Below are 18,964 nucleotides of genomic sequence, written 5' to 3'. Positions count from 1 at the left end.
TATTCTTTTGATCTTCTGTTCTTCCAGATAAATTATGTTATTTTTTCTAGGCCTATAAAGTAATTCTTTGGTAGTTTGATTGGTATGGTACTGAATAAGTAGATTAACCTAGGTAGTGCTGTCATTTTTATTATATTGACTTGGAACATTGAGGTACTGTTGATGGATCTGTGAATTGGTCCAACTATTCTGGAATGCAATTTGGAATTATGCCCCAAAGTTTACCAAACAGTACATGCCCTTGAAGCAGTGATACCACTACTAGGTCTCCAAAGAGATCAAAGAAAGAGGAAAAGGCCCTTTATATACAAAAATGTTTATAGAGGCTCTTTTTTGTGGTATCAAGGAATTATAAACTAAGGTGTTGCCAAGCAAAGGTAACTTCCAAGGTTCAGAATACCAGCACAGTAACTCTCCATTTTATTCAGTGACAAATTAAGGCAAAACATTCCCAGAACAGAGAAAATCAAAATACAGCATTCACCAAGTGTAATTCAATAATTTCCAAGTACTACTCCACCCCTGGACAGTACATTCATTTAGTCAATCACAAAGTCTCTCTTCTCAAATGGAGATTAAGATTAGTTTCCAATCATAAACAAAGTATATTTATTTGGTCAATCACAGAGCACAAAAAAGTCAAGTTTCCCACCCCTGGATCACAACTGAATTACAATTATCATCAGTTGCCAAGTGCCTTCTCAGAAGGGGTGGTGGAAAGCACAAAGGCCATCTACCTCTGTGCTACAGCAAGGTTAAGATATCATCACAGCATTTAATACCCAAAGAGAGATCTTTTCTTCATCTTGACCCGAGGCAAGTTCTCAGCAATCTATGTTCCTGGGGAGACAAAGTTTAACAAAGCCACACTATACATTGCCAGTGTCCTCATCAATTCACTCTCTGTCTGCAGAACAGTCTCAGGACTCCTGAAAACATCAATAAGACCCTCTTCCAGGATTTCTGTAAACATACAACAAGAAAATCCTTCTTCAGGGCTTCTGAACCAAGAGCAAGATTCCAGGACCTCTGCAACAACAGCACTGTCCTTCACCAGTGGACGAATCTGGCAAAACAACATCAAAACAGGCAGACAAAATACCAGCATCACAGCCATGTCTCCTCAGTCCTTGGCAGCTCTAAAAAGTCCTGGGCAGCTCTAACTGACCCTCAGCAATCCTCTGTCTCTCTCTCTGCCTCAATGATGCTGCTCTCAAAAGTTCTTCTGCCTCTCTCTGCTTGGGCCTTCTCTCTGCTTGGGCCTCTCTCTAAATCCAAGGCACCAGCTCCTCCCAGTTCAGCCCTCTCCCAGTTCAGCCCTCTCCCAGTTCAGCCCTCTCTTTTTACATCATCAAGTCCATCCCACAAATGGGATTCACAAGCTCTGGGTTTCAACACTCAACCAGAAAACCAAGCCAATACAGGGGGATCTTTAAATTCCATTGCTATTACAGATGTTGACCACCATCAATTGGGAAATGACAAATATATGGTGTCAGCATATAATGGGATATTATTACAGGTATGATGGGATATAAAGGCAGCTAGGTGGCACAGTAGATAGAGCAGTGGACTTGAAATCAGGAAGACTCATTTTCCTGAGTTCAAATCCAGCCTCAGACACTTACTAGTTCTGTGACCCTGGGCAAGTCACTTAACCCTGCTTGCCTCAGTTTCCTCATCTGTTAAATGAGCTGGAGAAGGAAATGGCAAACCATTTCAGTATCTTTGACAAGAAAACCTCAAATGGGGATCACAAAGAGTCAGAGATGACTAAAATAACTCAACAGCAACAATAACATAATGGGGTTTTTATTGAGGGTAACCAACAGACCTCAAACTTATTTGTGAGTTAGGGAGATATCTACCCTAAGCACATGAAGACTTCCCCCAGTGGAATGGATGGGTGAGAACCATTTTTTTCCAATGACCATGCTGAAGCAGGCTCTATGGAGTGCTTAGAGCTTAATCAGACATCAAAGATGCCAAGGTCATTCATTGTATCCCAGACCATGGCCAGTCATCTTAACTTTTGTCCTTCTACTGGGCTTTGATGACTCTGGAAGAAAGAATGAGACCAACAACTTTGTGCAACTCTGTCTCACTTAAATCCAATTCAAGTTAAGACATCACCTATGATGTCATAGATCCTTCTTTGAAAATGGAGGACAAACAACATTGTGCTATAAGATATAGAGATGGTTTCAGAGATACTTGGGAAGATCTGTATGAACTAATGCATATTAGAGTAAGCAGATCCAATTTTATACCACAATACTGCAAAAATGAACAATTCTGAAAGACTTTAGAACTCTGATCAATGAAATTAATCCAGAGGACTATTGAACACTGCTCACCTTCTTACAGAGAGATAATGAGTTAATATGACTGTGTAATACAAAGTTCCTCCTTTCCTCCATCTCTCCCTTCTTTCCTCCTTCCCTTTTCTTTCCTTTTATCCTTTCTTCCTTCATTCTTTCCCTTCCCTGTCTTCCTGTCTCCTTCTAGTGGGGATGGTAGGGAAGGGGGGAAGGAGAGGGGGGAAAAGTGCTATTTCTGAGCCTCTCTGAGAACCAGTATACATATTTCTGAGGACATGACCATGATCAGAATTGCAGTACTAGGAGCTCACATTCAACTAAATGAAGGCAGGCACCATATAATTTTTGTCTTTATGTCTCCAACACTTTGCACAGTATATAGCACATTGTAAACATTGTAAGCATTCAAACTCTACTTCAGAGAGCTCAAGTCTGATGGGCCAGCCATGTTGTTTGAATGCAAAACATATGCTTGCCAAAAATACTGTTTTATGGAGAACTCACACAGGGCAAGCATTCATATGGTGGTCAGAAGAAGTGATACAAGGACACTCTCAAGATCTCTCTCAAGAACTCTGGAATTGTGTGACATGGGAGACACTGGCACAGGATAGTTCAGCATGGCATGCCCACATCAAAGAAGGTGCTGTGCTCCTTAAGCAAAGCAGAATTGAAACAGCTCAAAGGAAAGGCAGGATGCACAAATTTAGAGTATCCACCCCAAATGTTCACAGGGACTATTTGTGCCTGACCTGTGGTAGAGCATTTTGAGCTCATATTGGTCTAATAAGCTAGTTGGACACAGTGAAACTTGATTTTAGCGTAGTGATGTCATTTTTGGTCCTCTTCGAGAATGAAGGAGAACAAGTAACTAGCCAACCAAACATTTAATGAATACTTGCTGATTGATTGAGAACTCTCCTATTATTGACATATTTGAAACAGTTCTCCTTTGCATAGGCAGGAGATCAGTGTATTCAAGAATGGCTTGTATGAGGCAGAGGTTTGATAATCACTTTCATAATAATAATAATAGCTAGCATTTAGGTAGCACTTTAAGGTTTGCTAAGTACTTTGCATGTTATTTGATCCTCACTACAACCCTGGGAGGCAGGTGCTATTGTTATTCCTATTTCACAGATGAGGAAACTGAGGCTGAGAGAGGTTAAGTGACTTGCCCAGGGTCATACAGTTAAGTGCCTGAGGCAAGAATTGGACTCTTCCTTCCTTAGGAAATGTAGAAGTATAAGTTGCCTCAGAAAAGGCATATAGGGCAGCATTTGCATCGTCCTTCCTTTTGAACATCTTACTCAGTAGCCTATATCCATCCAGTAACTTCAAAGAAGTTTTCACAATCTCTGCAGTTATGACCTAAGTGTAATAAAGTACTGTTCCCCAAACTGTACTCAGTGTGGGTCTCTGTTCATTCTAGTGCATGTCTTCTAACATTAGGGAGGCAATTTCATAATTCATTGTCATATCACTAGAGTGACCACTAGTCTTTAGCCTCTTGGGCATACTGGTTAGACTCAGCTGGTATTGCCAATGTAGAAAATATCTACTTCCACACACCATTGTGGACAAATCCCTAAAATGTAACCCTATGTCTGAGACTCTCGTGGGCTAATATGGTTTGTTTTTTCTTTCTCCCAGCTTCACATTTTTCAATCTCATAGAATTTCAGATATGGTACTTATTTTGGGGTGGAGATGGTACCGAGAGAAGAAGGCATTAGAAAAAAGAGTGGGAGTGATTTTTCAAACTCTTCCCCAACATGTTTACTGTTAGAGTCCCATCAATGACTATCTTAGCGGTATTCAATGTGACTGAAGTGGGCACAGTACAAATTGGGATGAAAAAGAGCCAACTACATAAAAGCTCATGCTAAGATGGAGTAAATCTATTTTCAGAGATTATCCATAAATCCCCACTGAAATAAAAGGGAAAAATTTGAACAATTTTCTTCCTGTTCTGTCTTACATTAACTTTAATACATCAATATTACATATATTATTTGGGCACTTCACTATGGAAGCAGTCTGTTCACGGGATGGCTGTATGACTGGCAATATTTAGTCTTCAGTTTTGGTGAATGTAAGTCTTTTCTCTTTGCTTCTAAGATATTGTGTACCTATAAAGGAAAAGAAAAACAGCATTTCTCAATTTCTATTTTTTTAACTATCAAAGGCAGACACTGAACAGTTCACTAATTCATTATGCATGGAAATGGGTACAATGAGAGCATGGCTGGATTATGTCTCTTGTCATATAAAAACTTTATGTTAAGGTTTTTTCACCCTCCTTTTCTATTAGTATCTGCTAACAAGAAGCAAAATTGCTCTGAGTTCCATGACCCTAATTACCAGTTAGTGGGAACATCAAAGAGAAGGAATATGACCAGATGATTGGCATGAAGATGGAAAAGGAATAAAAGAGGGAACCTTGGGCAAATCATCAACAGAATCATTAACCTCAGTGAAATTGGGTGTTGATAGTATTTGATGTTCCATCAAAATTCAATAATGAGGAAATTTCTAATGTAGGAGGCAGTAAGTTGTACTGGAAAGGGCACAAGACTAGAAGTCAGGAGCGGGGATTCTTGTCTTGGCCCTGTCATTAAGTAGCTGGGCTTCGTTTTCCTCATATCTGAAATTACAATATGTTGTACTTATTTCTGTGTATAGACAATAGGCTTTTGTAGATGGAGGTTATCTAGTCCAAAATGCTCACTGTGTGGATGAGGAAACTGAGACCCAGAGAAACTATTATGGATTGCCTACCTTGTCTCTTCACTTCCAAATGGAAGTGATTTAGTCCTGTTCTAAATCTAGAAATACTCATATATTTTACTTCATTTCTCTCATTTTATTACACATAAAACACAAAATAACACACCATACTTGTGAAGAGATAGCTTTTGGATTTCTCTAGTTCCTTTGTGTGTGTATGTATTGTGTCTTTAATTGAATTGTAAACTCCTCAAGGGTAATGATAACCTTATTTTCTGCTTTTATTTTTATTTCCAGCAAAAACGTGTTGGTCACTGTAGAGACAATATATTTGTTTAACAAGCACCATAAGCTTCTATTTGAAAACACAGCTAAATGCAAATTGGCTAACTCTTAGTAGCATACATTTTTAAAGAATATAAAAGATATATTGGATTTATATAATACCAAGATCAATATACTTACTGACTAAATTTCTAATATTCCTTAATTTTTTAAGGAATTCAGACCACAAATACCATGGGCTGACATATTTTACAGCCAGCCTGCTTACATCCAAGAAATTCCAGGATATGAGGTATAACTATATAAAACAATGAAAATTATTTTTAAATTTTTTTAAGTATAGATTATATAATTGATCTGATTTATTACAGATTACACTTATAGGCACAACATGAATATATGTCAGTAACTTCTGCTGAAATTCTCCTATGATGGCCCATGTTGTGGAGGTGAACCTGTGTTTTTAGGAGTTGTGTCTTAGCAGAGTACACTAAGGGCCTGCTGATATGTTATCTATTATGTTTGAGGAGAAGTCCAGCTACCAGTGGGGTACTCAGCATACTCAAGGTAATTAGTCATTCAATAGCAATAGCTCTCAAAGATCATCTATTAAATCCAAGAGGGATAAGTAGAAAATAACAGATTTAGAGACAGAAGAGACCTTAAATGAGGACACTGAGGCTGAGAGATGTTAAGTGACTTGCCCAAGGTCACACAGTTAGTAAATATCTGAGGCAGGACTTGACCTTGGGTATTCCTAATGCTTTTCTATACAGGGGCTATTATGAAATCATGGATCATTAAATTGTAGAAGCATATAAGTATCTCAACAAATTAAATGTGGTAGGGTTGGAATTATAAAACTATAAAGGTATGATTTTTTTCTTAATTAAATTTTATTTTACTTTCACAAAGGTCTACATTCACTCCCTCCCACTTTCTTCCCTCTACTCCTCCTACTTCAATTAGAAATAATAAAAATGAAGTCCCTGTTACAGACATGTGTAGTCAAGAAAAACAAATTTCTGCATTGGCCCTGTCCAATGAGGTAAAAGCTCAAACTGCACTCTAAGTTCGTCACATCTCTATCAGGAAGTGGACAGCATGTTTTATCATGAATCCTCTGGAATTGTGTTCGTCAGATTTCCTTACTCTTTCAAAGTTGTGTATCTTTACAATGTTGTTATTATATAAATTATCTTCCTGGTTCTGCTCACTTCAGCTTGCATCAGTTCACACAAGTCTTCAGGGGTTTCTCTAAACTATCCTCTTGATCATTTCTTGCAGCACAATATCATATCCATCACATTCATATATATCATAACTTGTTCTGCCATATCTCAAATTCATGGGTATCCCCCAATCTTCCAATTCTTTGCCACCATAAAAAGATCAATTATAAATATTTTTGTACATATAGATTAATTTTCCTCCTTTTTTTTTTGTTTCTCTGGGATATAAACCTAGTAGTGACTGGGTCAAAAGGGTATACATAGTTTAATAGCTTTTGGAGCATAGTTTTGACTTGCTTTCTAGAATAGCTGGACCAGTTCATAATTCCACCAACAGTAATAATTAAGTTTTAAAAGATTATCAACGACAGTGGGAAATCAGAACTGTTCACATCTCTAACATACACTGTGTTTCAAATGGACTTAGTTTCAATCTCTTCTTTTAATATCTGCTAACCAGTAGTGAAATTAAATTATGTGAGATTTCTTTTCTCTCTTTATTCTCTGTTGAAATTGATATGAATAAAAGGGACAAAGATGAAGGAGAAAAGGTCAGTCATTTGAATAAACTAGACTGATAATTCCCAAATAATCAAAAGTTGGCTACATCATTAGAAGAGAGAACTTTAAAAAAAATTAAATTTATCGTTACATTTTAAGTTCCAAACTGTCTCCCTTCTTCTCTTTCCACCCCATACTAGAGAAGACCACCATTTGACACAGATTTATAAATATATGTAAAAGCATACTATGTGTACTTCTATTTATCAGTTCTTTCTTTGGAGGTGGATAGTATTTTCCTTCATAGGTCCAATAGGAGAGCTTTTAGAAGTTCTGGAGATTCAGCATTCCTTTCTGAGTCAGATCTAGGGCAAGGATGTTTATTCTGGCCAGATATACATAGTGTTAGTAGGACTGGGAGTTTCTGTACGCCAATGTTTGAGGCAGTGTGGTCTAATGGGTAGAATGCCAGATGTGGAGTCAGGAAGACCTGGTTCAGGTCTCCCCCTCTAACACTTAGCAGTGGTTTCACCAATGGCAATTAATGTAAGCTCTCAACCTCAGTTTCTTTATCTGTAAAACTGGGGGAGAGTAACAACTGTTACTATCTCAGAGGGTTCTTTTGAGACTCAAGTAAGATGACATATGGAAAGCCCTTTGTAAACAATATAAAAATGAGCTAGTATAGTTATGAGTGAACAGAGGTGATGAAGGAGGTGAAGGTAATGATTTCCTGTGGTCCTGAATCTAAGCACCTAGATTGTCAAAATAAGCCTGCTTATGATTCTTGGTACTTAGTCTCTCCTTGTAAGAGAAACCTCATTCAATACTAAAATACCACTTAGTTTAATCATTTATATGAGACTGAAAAAAAAAAGAATTTTTACAGTGACGTCATGCTATTTTTCACAGAGACTTAAAGCTCCTGTCAGAATGTAACTTGGATATTTCTAGTCAAACTTTATATTTCCTACAATTTCAAGTGGAGACTTGAAAGATCATTTTTTTCCTCATGGGATGCTGAATAGTTACAGTTTTTTCTAACAATTAAATCATGTACCAAAGCTGGAAGATATAAAGCTTGAAATATCCTTCATGACAAATTTGTGTTATAAATATTAACAATACAGTAATATCAAGTATCAAAATATTTTTTGATAAAAATTCAAGATGATGGCCAAATAATGACATATTAAGATAAATTCCCTGGGTTCCTCAAAGGCAAATTCACATCAGACCCTGAAGAAGAGCTCTCTATGAATTTATTCATGGGGGAAAGTTTATGTGGGATCTGTGCAATTTTAGTGTAGAGTGATTTCCTTAATGGTTCTCTTGTGTCCTGCATTGAGCTAAAATCTGGTTTCCCACAAGTGGTTTAATACAGTATAGGATAGTGACTGGTCCTCTGATTTCATTGGTACAGGGAACTCCTGGATAAGGAAACTTCTGCTACCAATGCAGGTTAGCACATTCTATGCAACTTTAAGTCTTAGAGGGCAGCCTAGAATATTCAGAGTTTAGGTGACTTATGCAGTTTCATACAGCCAGAAGTGTCAGAGGTTGGACTTTAACTCTTATCTTCCTGGCTTCAATCTTCAGCTATTCACTGTCATGGAATGTCATGGAAAAGCAATTATCTAGTGACTCTGCCTAGAGCCTCCAAAACTCCTAGAGCATTCATTTTCAGGGTTTCAGCTTAAGTTCAGAAAGACTTCCACAGACCCAGGAGTTCTATTGCAAACTCTGCCTAGCACAGGACTTGAGTGGCATGATTCATGCAATCATACCCTTCTGTATATTTTAGGTGCCTATCTCTGTCTGGTGTGTGGTCTGGAATAGAGTCGGAGCAGAACCAGCTATGGGGTCTATAAAGAATTCTAGGAAATGCAACAGTGGCCTAGTGTCCAAATCTCAACATTCTCTCTGTTGCTTTGGTGTAGAGAAGTTTTAGTGAGTGACTACTAAAGCTGCCTGTCACTGGAAGAAATCTGGTCCAGAGGACAGAGTGGGAGGTGATAACTCAGGTGTAGAGAGATTTAGGGAAAACTGACCTGACTTAATACAAACTTTCTTAAGTATAGGAGCTCAGATTTAATCATGGGATTGTCACATTATGTGACCATTTAAAAGAATTCTTTAAGACGATAAAATAATGCCTGTAAATTGCTTTGTAAATCTCAGTGCTATAAACACATCAACTAATTTTATTTAATGTATTGAATAAATTACTACTGTGTGGTATAATAATTACTAATATTACTAATAATAACATGTTGACTTACTGCAGTCATGGACTTTGGCTGGTTTTCTAAACCTTTTGTTCTGTAAGAGATAGAAAGGCAAATCACAAAGGGTTTACAATAATGAATATAACGGAAATTTTGCCCATCACAATGCCTTGCACTAGTAGGTCCTTAATAAATGATGTTGAATTGAACTGATTGATTTGTTAAACTTTTTTTTCTCACTTTCAATCTATGATAAAAACGCAACTTTAAATGACTAAGATAAAAAGTTTCCCTGAATAACATGTGGGCTGGTATTACTGAAGTGAAGTAACAGTTGAATTAGATTATCTTCACAAGTTTAGACCTTTCTGCAGATTTTTCTTAGGAAGTGAGTAAAAGTTAAAAATTTCAGGCTGTTTAAGCATTCTCTTATAATTCGCTACCCACATTTAATATCTATGTTCCATTTATTATGAGGGTTTTAGGATCACATCACTGAGGCAGTGTTATAGAAATATTTCAACAACTCACAAACCAGGTATGGTAAGAAATCTTGATCACATATTACTGTTTTCTTAAGGAAATTAGGTATTCTCTGGGTTTTGTTGTTGTTGTTGTTGGGGAGGGGAGCTAGTCTTCTACACTGTCTCTTTAGTATGATTTTAGTGTCCTCTTCATGAATTATTCCCTAAATTCATCCAAGGTTGAGGGTGGCTGCTACCTCAAGGTTTAAGGGTACTCTATGGGTCTGTACTTCTGAAGCTATAGTTCATAAGCCCCCACTGGTCTGTTTCCTTTTAAAACTTAGTCAACAGACACAATTAGTTAAAAACAAAGGCATTTATTAAGATGGTATCACAAGAACAATAGTAACAAAATATTCCCCCTATAAACTTGAGAAATAGTCTACTTCAACTGTGGTAGGAGGGGTGGGCACACACTTAAAAAGAGTACACTAATGGTAGGGAATATATGCAACTCTCCTCAGGCACTGCAGAACCCTGATGCCCTTTCTTTTGTGGTGAATTTATGTCTCACTCCCTTGGACATAGCATATTTAATGGGGAGATCACTCAGCTGGATTCTCAGGGCCTTTTGTTTTCCACAGCTTGATTCCTGACTGTCAGGTCTAGTTCTCTCTTGAATCCATAGTTAGCTCTCTTCTCTGCTGTCAAAGGTCACATTCCCTGTAGATATCTCCACTGATTGTTCCTTCTGTCTGCTGAGTAAAGGGTGTTCTATTGGGCAAGTAGCTCTAATGCAGGGGTTTTTAACCTAGCGTCTGAAAACCTTGTTAAAAAACAATAACCATATTTCAATATAATTGGTTTTCTTTGTAATCCTATGTATTTTATGCATTTAAAAATATTATTCAGAGAAGAGGCCCATAGGTTTTGCCATATTATTACAGGTCTTCTTTATTTGACCCCATGGCTTGGATTAAAGCAAATATCTGAATCAGAAAAATTTCCCTAAAAATTGGTACTGAGGGAAATGATACAATGATGAGTTTTATATTGTTACATGGTGCAGCAAACAGGCAAACAAAGAACACACACAACATTTATATGGAAATATAAATAGACAGATTATTCCCAAAGAAGCAAAAAACTTACCCAATGTAAAGAGGTAGGAGACATGTCATGGAAGGAACATGCTTAAAGCTGGGGTTCAGGAGGCAAGATTATATACACTAAGAATGGACTTGGTTGAGAACAGGTCATTGGTATCAGATGTAGGAGGGAGTATTTCTAATTAGAGCCAGACACAGTAAAAAAAGTTCTCAGGGCCCCTTATTGATACCGGGCTTGGGTAAAGCTTGGGGAGGAGAAGTTTCTTTATTGAGACCACAAATTGATAGGAAGACTATCCAAGGCAGTCAAAGGAGAAAGACTCAAGGTCCCTGCATAGGTCAAGAGTCCATCTGATCAAAAAGCTGCAAGCCTTACCTGCCTAAGAGCTGAGAGTGGAAAAGTACAAATGATCTGTTTTGCCCCATATGCTTCTATAATAGGCATTAGAACCATTTAGCCTAAGTGATTTCATGTTAGAGTCTTATCTTTATACTCTGACATCAAACTGTAACCATAACATCAAACAAAAATATAACTTTTATAACTATCACAGGGTCCCTAACATAGATATGTTAAGAACCCTTGCTGTGATGGAAAAGTACCATGGTTAATGTTGGGGTCAGAGAGAGAGGAGATAGATCTCTCTCAAGAGCTAGGTTCTTTCTCCATAGTTGGCTCTCCTTTGGACTCCCAGGGGTCACACTCCTGATCTGTCTTTAGAGCTTGCAGGATATTTTTTTGAATGCCACTCAGTTTGTGGCCAGTGTTCATCCAGCTAATGGCAAGCTGCCCTTTCACACTTCATAACAGGTAATGGGGTAGAGATGATGTTTTTGTACTTTAACATGTTAACATGCTGTCTCTAATCTGCCCTTTCAGTGATTTTGTCATTGACTGGGGAAGGAATTTTCGATCAAGGTATCACAACCAATTTCTTCCAATTACATTATTAATAGATTTATAGAATTGTAAGGTACCTTAAAAGGTCTTAAGACCATAGATTTAAAGCTTGAACTTTAGATGTCCTCTAGTCCAACCCCATGTTTTATAATTGAGGAAACAGGTCACAATAAGAAACTTGTCCAAGGTCATATAGGCAGTGACAGAACTGTGATTTTAACCCGGGTCTTCTTCCTTCAAATCAGTGCTTTAGTATCTTTCATGTTTTAGGCAGGATTAAATCTATGTAAACCAGCCCAGATATGAAAGTCTGTTCCACTTTTAAAAATTTCTAAACCAAAAGATTATACAACTTTCCCTAGCAAAGAAAAAAGTTAAGGAAAAGCCTAGTTGACACATATTTTGAGGAGTATAAATGGGATCCCCGTGAGTACATTTTTGGATATGACCAATATGAGGTCCCACTCAACTTTAGGAGTCTTTGATTATATGAATGCTGCCAGAGCACAGGGACAGGTTTTCTCCCAATTCTTCCCCTTTGAGCTTTACAGAAACAAAAAGGAAAAATCAGCTTTGAAAAACAAGAATTGTTTTATCTTAATACAAAAAAGCATTGGATTTGGAAACAGAGGTCCTGGTTTCAAGTCTCAGCTCTATCACTTAATAGTCACTTGACTGGGAGGAGCCAAGATGGCAGTGTATAAGCAGGAAGACTCCCTGTGCTCCCCCCATAACCACCTTAAATACCTATAAAAAATGACTCTAAATAAACTTTAGGGCTACAGAACCCACAAAGTGACAGAGAGAAACAAACCTCCCACTAAAGACAGCCCATCAGACTGTCAGAAAGGGTTGATCCCAACACGCTGGGAGCAGCACCCAGTCCTACGTGGTTTTAGCCCCAGGATCCCCTCTAGCCACAGCTAGAGGGACATCTGGGAAAGTGGATCACCAGAAGCTGTGGCGGTTTCCAGAATTATCAACCCATAAATGCCAAAGACAACGTGAGAGGTCACTGGACTTTGGGAACAGGGGGTCCAGGAGTGTGGTCCAGCCTCTACCCCCAGGGAGAAGTGGCTGAGGTGCAGCAGTTGCCACCACATGGTTGCTTCAGAGCTTCTGGCCTGGAGATTGTAGGGGGACCAAGCAACCAGTCTGAGGGTTAATCACTCTTGCTTTAACCTGCTTGGATCTGGATTGCTGTCTAGGGTAGAGGTGGTGGGGTGCATGACCAATGTGCCAAAGCCAGTGGAAGCTTCTGAGAGGGTGCCCAACTAATAGGTCCAGCAGCTGAGAAAACCCCAACAATTTGGGACAAAGCTGTCCTCTCTGGAGGCAGAGTTCTACTGTGGCAAAAAGCTCAAAAGTCAAGTAATTGAGTGGCAACATGAGCAAGCAAAGGAAGCAAAGAAAACACAGCAATCCAACTTTGGACTCCTTTTTTGGGGACATAAAGGATCAAAGCATGGAACAGGAGGAAGACAGTGAAGTCAGAACTCCTGCACCAAAAGCTTCCAAGAAAAATATGAATTGGTTACAGGCCATAGAGGAGCTTAAGAAGGATTTTGAAAACCAAATAAGAGAAGTGGAGGAGAAATTAGGAAGAAATGAGAATGATGCAAGACAATCATGAAAAGAGAGTCAACAACCTGACTGAAGAAAGTAACACCTTAAAAAACAGACTAACTCAAATGGCAAAAGAGGCTAAAAAAGCCAATGAGGAGAAGAATGCCTTAAAAAGCTGAATTTGCTAGATGGAAAAAGAATCTCAAAAGCTCACTAAAGAAAATAATTCCTTAAGAATTAGATTGTAGCAAATGAAAGCTAGTGACTTTATGAGAAATCAAGATACTATTAAATAGATCCAAAAGAATGAAAAAATAGAAGGCAATGTGAGATATCTCATGGGAAAAACCATTGACCTGGAAAATAGACCCAGGGGAGATAATTTTAAAACTAGTGGACTACCTGAAAGCCATGATCAAAAAAGAACCTAGAAATCATCCTTCAAGAAATTCTCAAGGAAAAGTGGCCTGATGTTTTAGTACCAGAGGGCAAAATAGAGGTTGAAAGAATCCACCAATCACCTCCTGAAAAAGATCCCAAAAAGAAAACTCCTAGGAATATTATAGGCAGGTTCCAGAATTCCCAGATTAAGGAGAGAATATTACAAGCAGCCAGGAAGAAACAATTTGAATATTGTGGAAACACAATCAGGATAACACAGGATCTGGCAGCTTCTACACTGAAGGATCGAAGGGCCTGGAATATGATATTCTTGAGGTCAAAGGAGCTGGGATTAAAACCAAGAATCACCTACCCAGCAAAACTGAGTATCATGTTTCAGGGGAAAATATGGTCATTCAGTAGAATAGAGGACTTTCAAGCATTCTTGATGAAAAAACCAGAGTTGAATAGAAAATTTGACATTCAGATACAAGAAGCAAGAGAAGCTTGAGAAAGTAAACAGGGAAAAGAAATCATGAGGAAATTAGCAAAGTTGAACTATTTATATTCCTACATGGAAAAACAATAATTGTAACTTATGAAACTTTTCTCAGTATGATAATAGTTGAAGGGAATAGAAATGTGTATATATATATATATATTTATGTGTGTGTATACATACATATATTTCTATGTAGGAGGGTATGTGGGTGTATGAATACATATATGAATGCATGTATATATGTGTACAGGTATACATAGATAGAGGGCACAGAACCAATTGAATAGGAATGATGATGCTTAAAAGGTGAAATTAAGAGATGAGAGAGGAATATAATGAGAGGAGATGGGGAGAGACAAAATGGGATAAATTATCTCATATAGAAGAAGCAAGGGAAAACTGTTACAATGGAGGGGAAGAACAGGAAGGCAAAAGGAAATGAGTCAACCTTATTCTCATTGAATTTGGCTTAGGGAAGGAATGATATACACACTAAATAGGGTATCTCACCCTACAGGAGAGTAGGGGGGAAAGGGATGAAAGGGGGGATAATGGAAGGGAGTCCAGGCTGGGGGGGGAAGTTAGAAGCACCCACTTTTGAAAAGGGACAGTATCAAAGTAGAGAATAGAACAAGTGGAGGGGTGGGATAGGATGGAGGGAAATATAGTCAGTCTTTCACAATATATCCAGTATGGAAATGTTTTGTGTAGCTACACATGTACAACCTATATTGAATTGCTTATCTTCCCAGTAAGGGTGGGTGACAAGGGAGGAAGGGAAAGAATCTGGAATTCAAAGTTTTAAAGTCAAATATTTTATATATATACACACACACACACACACACACACACACACACACACACACACACACACACACACTATTATTACTATTACTTTACATGCAACTGAAAAGTAAGATATACAGGCACTAGGGCATAGAGATCCACTGTGCCCTACTGGAAAGTCAGAGGAGGAATGTGGGAAGATATGGGAGAGAGCAGATTGGGGGAGGGGATATTCAGTGGGATCACTACTTTGGGGTGGTGGATAGGGGAAAAATGGGGAGAAAATTTGTAACTCAAAATCTTGTGGAAATAAATGATGTAAACTAAAAAATAAAAGAGAGAGAGAGAAAGAAATTCTCAAGGAAAATTGCCCTGATATTTTCGAACCAGAGGGCAAAATAGAGGTTGAAAGAATCCACCAATCACCTTCTGAAAAAGATCCCAAAAAGAAAACTCCTAGGAATATTATAGCCAGGTTCCAGAGTTCCCAGATCAAGGAGAAAATATTACAAGCAGCCAAGAAGAAACAATTTGAGTATTGTAGAAACACAATAAGGATAACACAGGATCGAGCAGCTTCTACACTGTGGAATCGAAGGGCTTGGAATACGATATTCATGAGGTCAAAGGAGCTGGGATTAAAACCAAGAATCACCTACCCTGCAAAACTGAGTATCATGTTTCAGGGGAAAATATGGTCATTCAATGAAATAGAGGACTTTCAAGCATTCTTGATTAAAAAACCAGAATTGAATAGAAAATTTGAAATTCAGATACAAGAAGCAAGAGAAGCATGAGAAGGTAAACTGGGAAAAGAAATCATAAGGAACTTATCAAAGTCGAACTATTTATATTCCTACATGGAAAAATGATAATTGTAATTTATGAAACTTTTCACAGTATGAGAATAGTTGAGGGGAATATAAATGTATATATATATATATGTGCGTGTATATATACATACATATGTATACATATATGTATACATACATATGTCTATATAGGAGATTATGTGGATGTATGAATACACATGTGAGTGTGTGTATATATGTGTACAGGTATACATAGATAGAGGGCACAGAACCAATTGAATAGGAAGGGATGATACTTAAAAGGTAAAATTGGGAGGTGAGAGAGCAATATAATGAGAGGAGATGGGGAGAGACAGAATGGGGTAAATTATCCCATGTAGAAGAGGCAAGGGAAAACTGTTACAATGGAGGGGAAGAACAGGAAGGCAAAAGGGAATGGGTCAACCTTATTCTCATTGAATTTGGCTTAGGGAGGGAATGGCATACACACTAAATAGGGTATCTTGCCCTACAGGAGAGTAGGGGGGAAAGGGATGAGATGGGGGATGATGGAGGGGAGGACAGGTTGGGGAGGAGGGAATTTGGAAGCATACACTTTTGAAAGGGGATAGGGTCAAAGTAGAGAATAGAACAAGTGGGGGGCAGTATAGGATGGAGGGTAATATAGTCAATCTTTTACAATATATCTGCTATGGAAATGTTTTCTGTAACTACACATGTACAGCCTATATTGAATTGCTTATCTTCCCAGTAAGGGTGAGTGATGAGGGAGGAAGGGAAAGAATCTGGAACCCAAAGTTTTAAAATCAAATGTTTAAAATATATATATATATATATGTATATATATATATATAATTATTATTTACATGCAATTGGGAAATAAGATATACAGGCACTGGGGTATAGAGATCCATCTTGCCCTACTGGAAAGTCAGAGGGGGAATGGGGGAGGATATAGGAGAGAGCAGATTGGGGGAGGGGGTATACAGTGGGATCGCTGTTTTGGAGTGGTGGTTAGGGGAAAGACAGGGAGAAAATTTGTAGCTCAAAATCTTATGGAGATGAATGATGTAAACTAAAAATAAACATAAAATATGATTTAAAAAAATAGTCACTTGACTTTGGGCAAGTTATTTACCCCTTACCCCCATTCCCCCTTCTTGGCCTCAATTTCTTCAACTGTAAAATAAGAGGGTTGGATAAGTTGATGTGTAATATCTCTAAAAGTATGGAACTCTAGGTACCTTAGAAAATGATACTTAACCTTTTATGTAAAAACCTTTTCACAAAACATGTTGCTGTCTATTAATCTATTTTCTATAGACAGCGATTTAGCTCATTTCTACAATCTCCTATTATTAAAGTTTTTTTTTTATTTGACACAAATGGAAAGCTTACCTTAAAGTCAAGTTTTGCATTTTAGGCTTCTTAATGAAATCTTCCAACTGTCTGTTCCTCTTTTCCAAACTTAAAAAAAAATTAATTTTTGTTAGGTGAAATTATGTTTCCATATAATGTTTTGTTAGAGAAATAAAAAATGTGCTTTTATATGGCACTTCCTCCCATAAAGAAGATACATGTGAATAAATGTTACATGCATATGAATACATATTTGTGTAAACTTTCACTTATTTATATTTATGTATACACACATATATGTCCTTTTACGTTTTGTACCTCTCATAGGGTAGATAAAGTGACTGACGAACTATGGACAGAGTTTTACAATATTGTGGAGGCAACAACAAAAGACGTTCTAAAGAAAAAGAAGAGCAAGAAAACAACATGGCTGTCTGATGAGGTTTTAGAAATAGCTAAGGAAAGGAGGAAATTAAAGGTAAAGGAGAATGGCAAAGATATGTCCAACTGAATGCAGAATTCTAGAGAATAACAAGGAAAGATAAGAAGTTTTTCCTGAAATGAGCAAAGCAAAAAAACAGAATGGGAAAGATGAGACATCTCAATGAAAATTAAGATTAATTTCATGCAAAAATGTTTATGATAAAAGACAAAAATGGTAGGGACACAACAGAAGCAGAAGAGATTATTAAGAAGAGGTGGCAAGAATACATAAAACTGTACTAGAAAGATGTCAACATCATTGATAACCACAATAGTGTGGTTACATCTTGGAGAATGAAATCAAGTGGGTCTTAGGAAGCATTGCTAACAATAAAGCTAGTGGAAGTGATGGAATTCCAGCTAAGCTATTTAAAATCCTAAAAGATGATGCTGTTAAAGTGTTGCAGCACCAACAAATTTGGAAAACTGAACAGTAGTCACTGGAGAAGATGATCAATTTATATCTCAGTCTTAAAGAAGGGCAATGCCAAGGAATGTTCAAATTACAGAACAACTGTACTCATTTCACACAACAGTAAGGTTATGCTTAAGATTCTTTAAGCAAGGCTTCAGCAATATGTCAACTGAGAATTAGCAGAAGTGCAGACTGGTTTGGGAAGAGGTGGAAGAACTAGAAACCAAATTGTCAACACTTGTTGGATTAAGGAGAAAGCAAGGAAATTTCAGAAGGAAAAAACAAAACAAAACATTTGCTTCATCTACATTGACTACACTAAAGCTTTTCACTGTGTGTATCACAATAAACCATAGCAAGTGCTTGAATTGATGGGGGTATCAGATCATCTTACTTGACTTCTGTGGAACCTGTATTCAGGTCAAGAAGCAACAATTACAGCTGAACATGGAACGTCTTATTGATTTAAGACTGGAAAAGGAATATGACAAGGCTATATAATGTCATCTTATTTAATTTGTATACAGAGTACATCATATGAAATACCAGGTTGGATGAATCAAAAGTCAGAATTAAGGCTTCAGGGAGAAATATCAACAATGTCAGACATGAAGATGATACCACTCTGATGGTACAAAGTGAAGAATTAAGAAGCCTCTTGATGAGGGTGAAAGAAGAGAGTGTAAAAGCTGGCTGGAAGCTTAACATTAAAAAAACCTATGATTTTGGCAACTGTTCCCATCACTTCCTGGCAAATAGAGGGAGAAGAAATGGAAGTGGTGCCAGATTTTATATTGTTGGGCTCAGAGATCACTGTGGACAATGACTTCAGCCATGAAATTAAAAGATGTTTGCTCCTTAGAAAGCAACACCAAATCTGGACAGCATAC

At 37.6% G+C, this 18,964-nt stretch overlaps 1 protein-coding gene across 1 annotated transcript in view; it reads right to left on the bottom strand.

Moving 5' to 3' along the window:
- Positions 1-1,693: 1,693 nt before the first annotated feature.
- CAGE1 (cancer antigen 1) overlaps positions 1,694-18,964 on the bottom strand; it is a 123,000-nt gene continuing 105,729 nt past the window's right edge. The window contains exons 14-16 of the mRNA XM_069103527.1: positions 17,216-17,284; positions 9,351-9,390; positions 1,694-4,452 (exon numbers count right to left, since the gene is read on the bottom strand). Of these exons, the coding sequence (XP_068959628.1) occupies positions 4,348-4,452; positions 9,351-9,390; positions 17,216-17,284 (214 nt within the window). The 3' untranslated portion in view covers positions 1,694-4,347. The remainder of the gene's footprint in view (positions 4,453-9,350; positions 9,391-17,215; positions 17,285-18,964) is intronic.

The sequence above is a fragment of the Petaurus breviceps genome, unplaced genomic scaffold (genome assembly GCF_028583685.1).
Source record: "Petaurus breviceps papuanus isolate PSGF00001 unplaced genomic scaffold, PetGlider_PUasm1.0 582, whole genome shotgun sequence".
Taxonomy (NCBI): domain Eukaryota; kingdom Metazoa; phylum Chordata; class Mammalia; order Diprotodontia; family Petauridae; genus Petaurus; species Petaurus breviceps.
The sequence above is the reverse complement of the archived record's forward strand: the minus strand, read 5'-3'. Positions and strand labels throughout refer to the sequence as shown.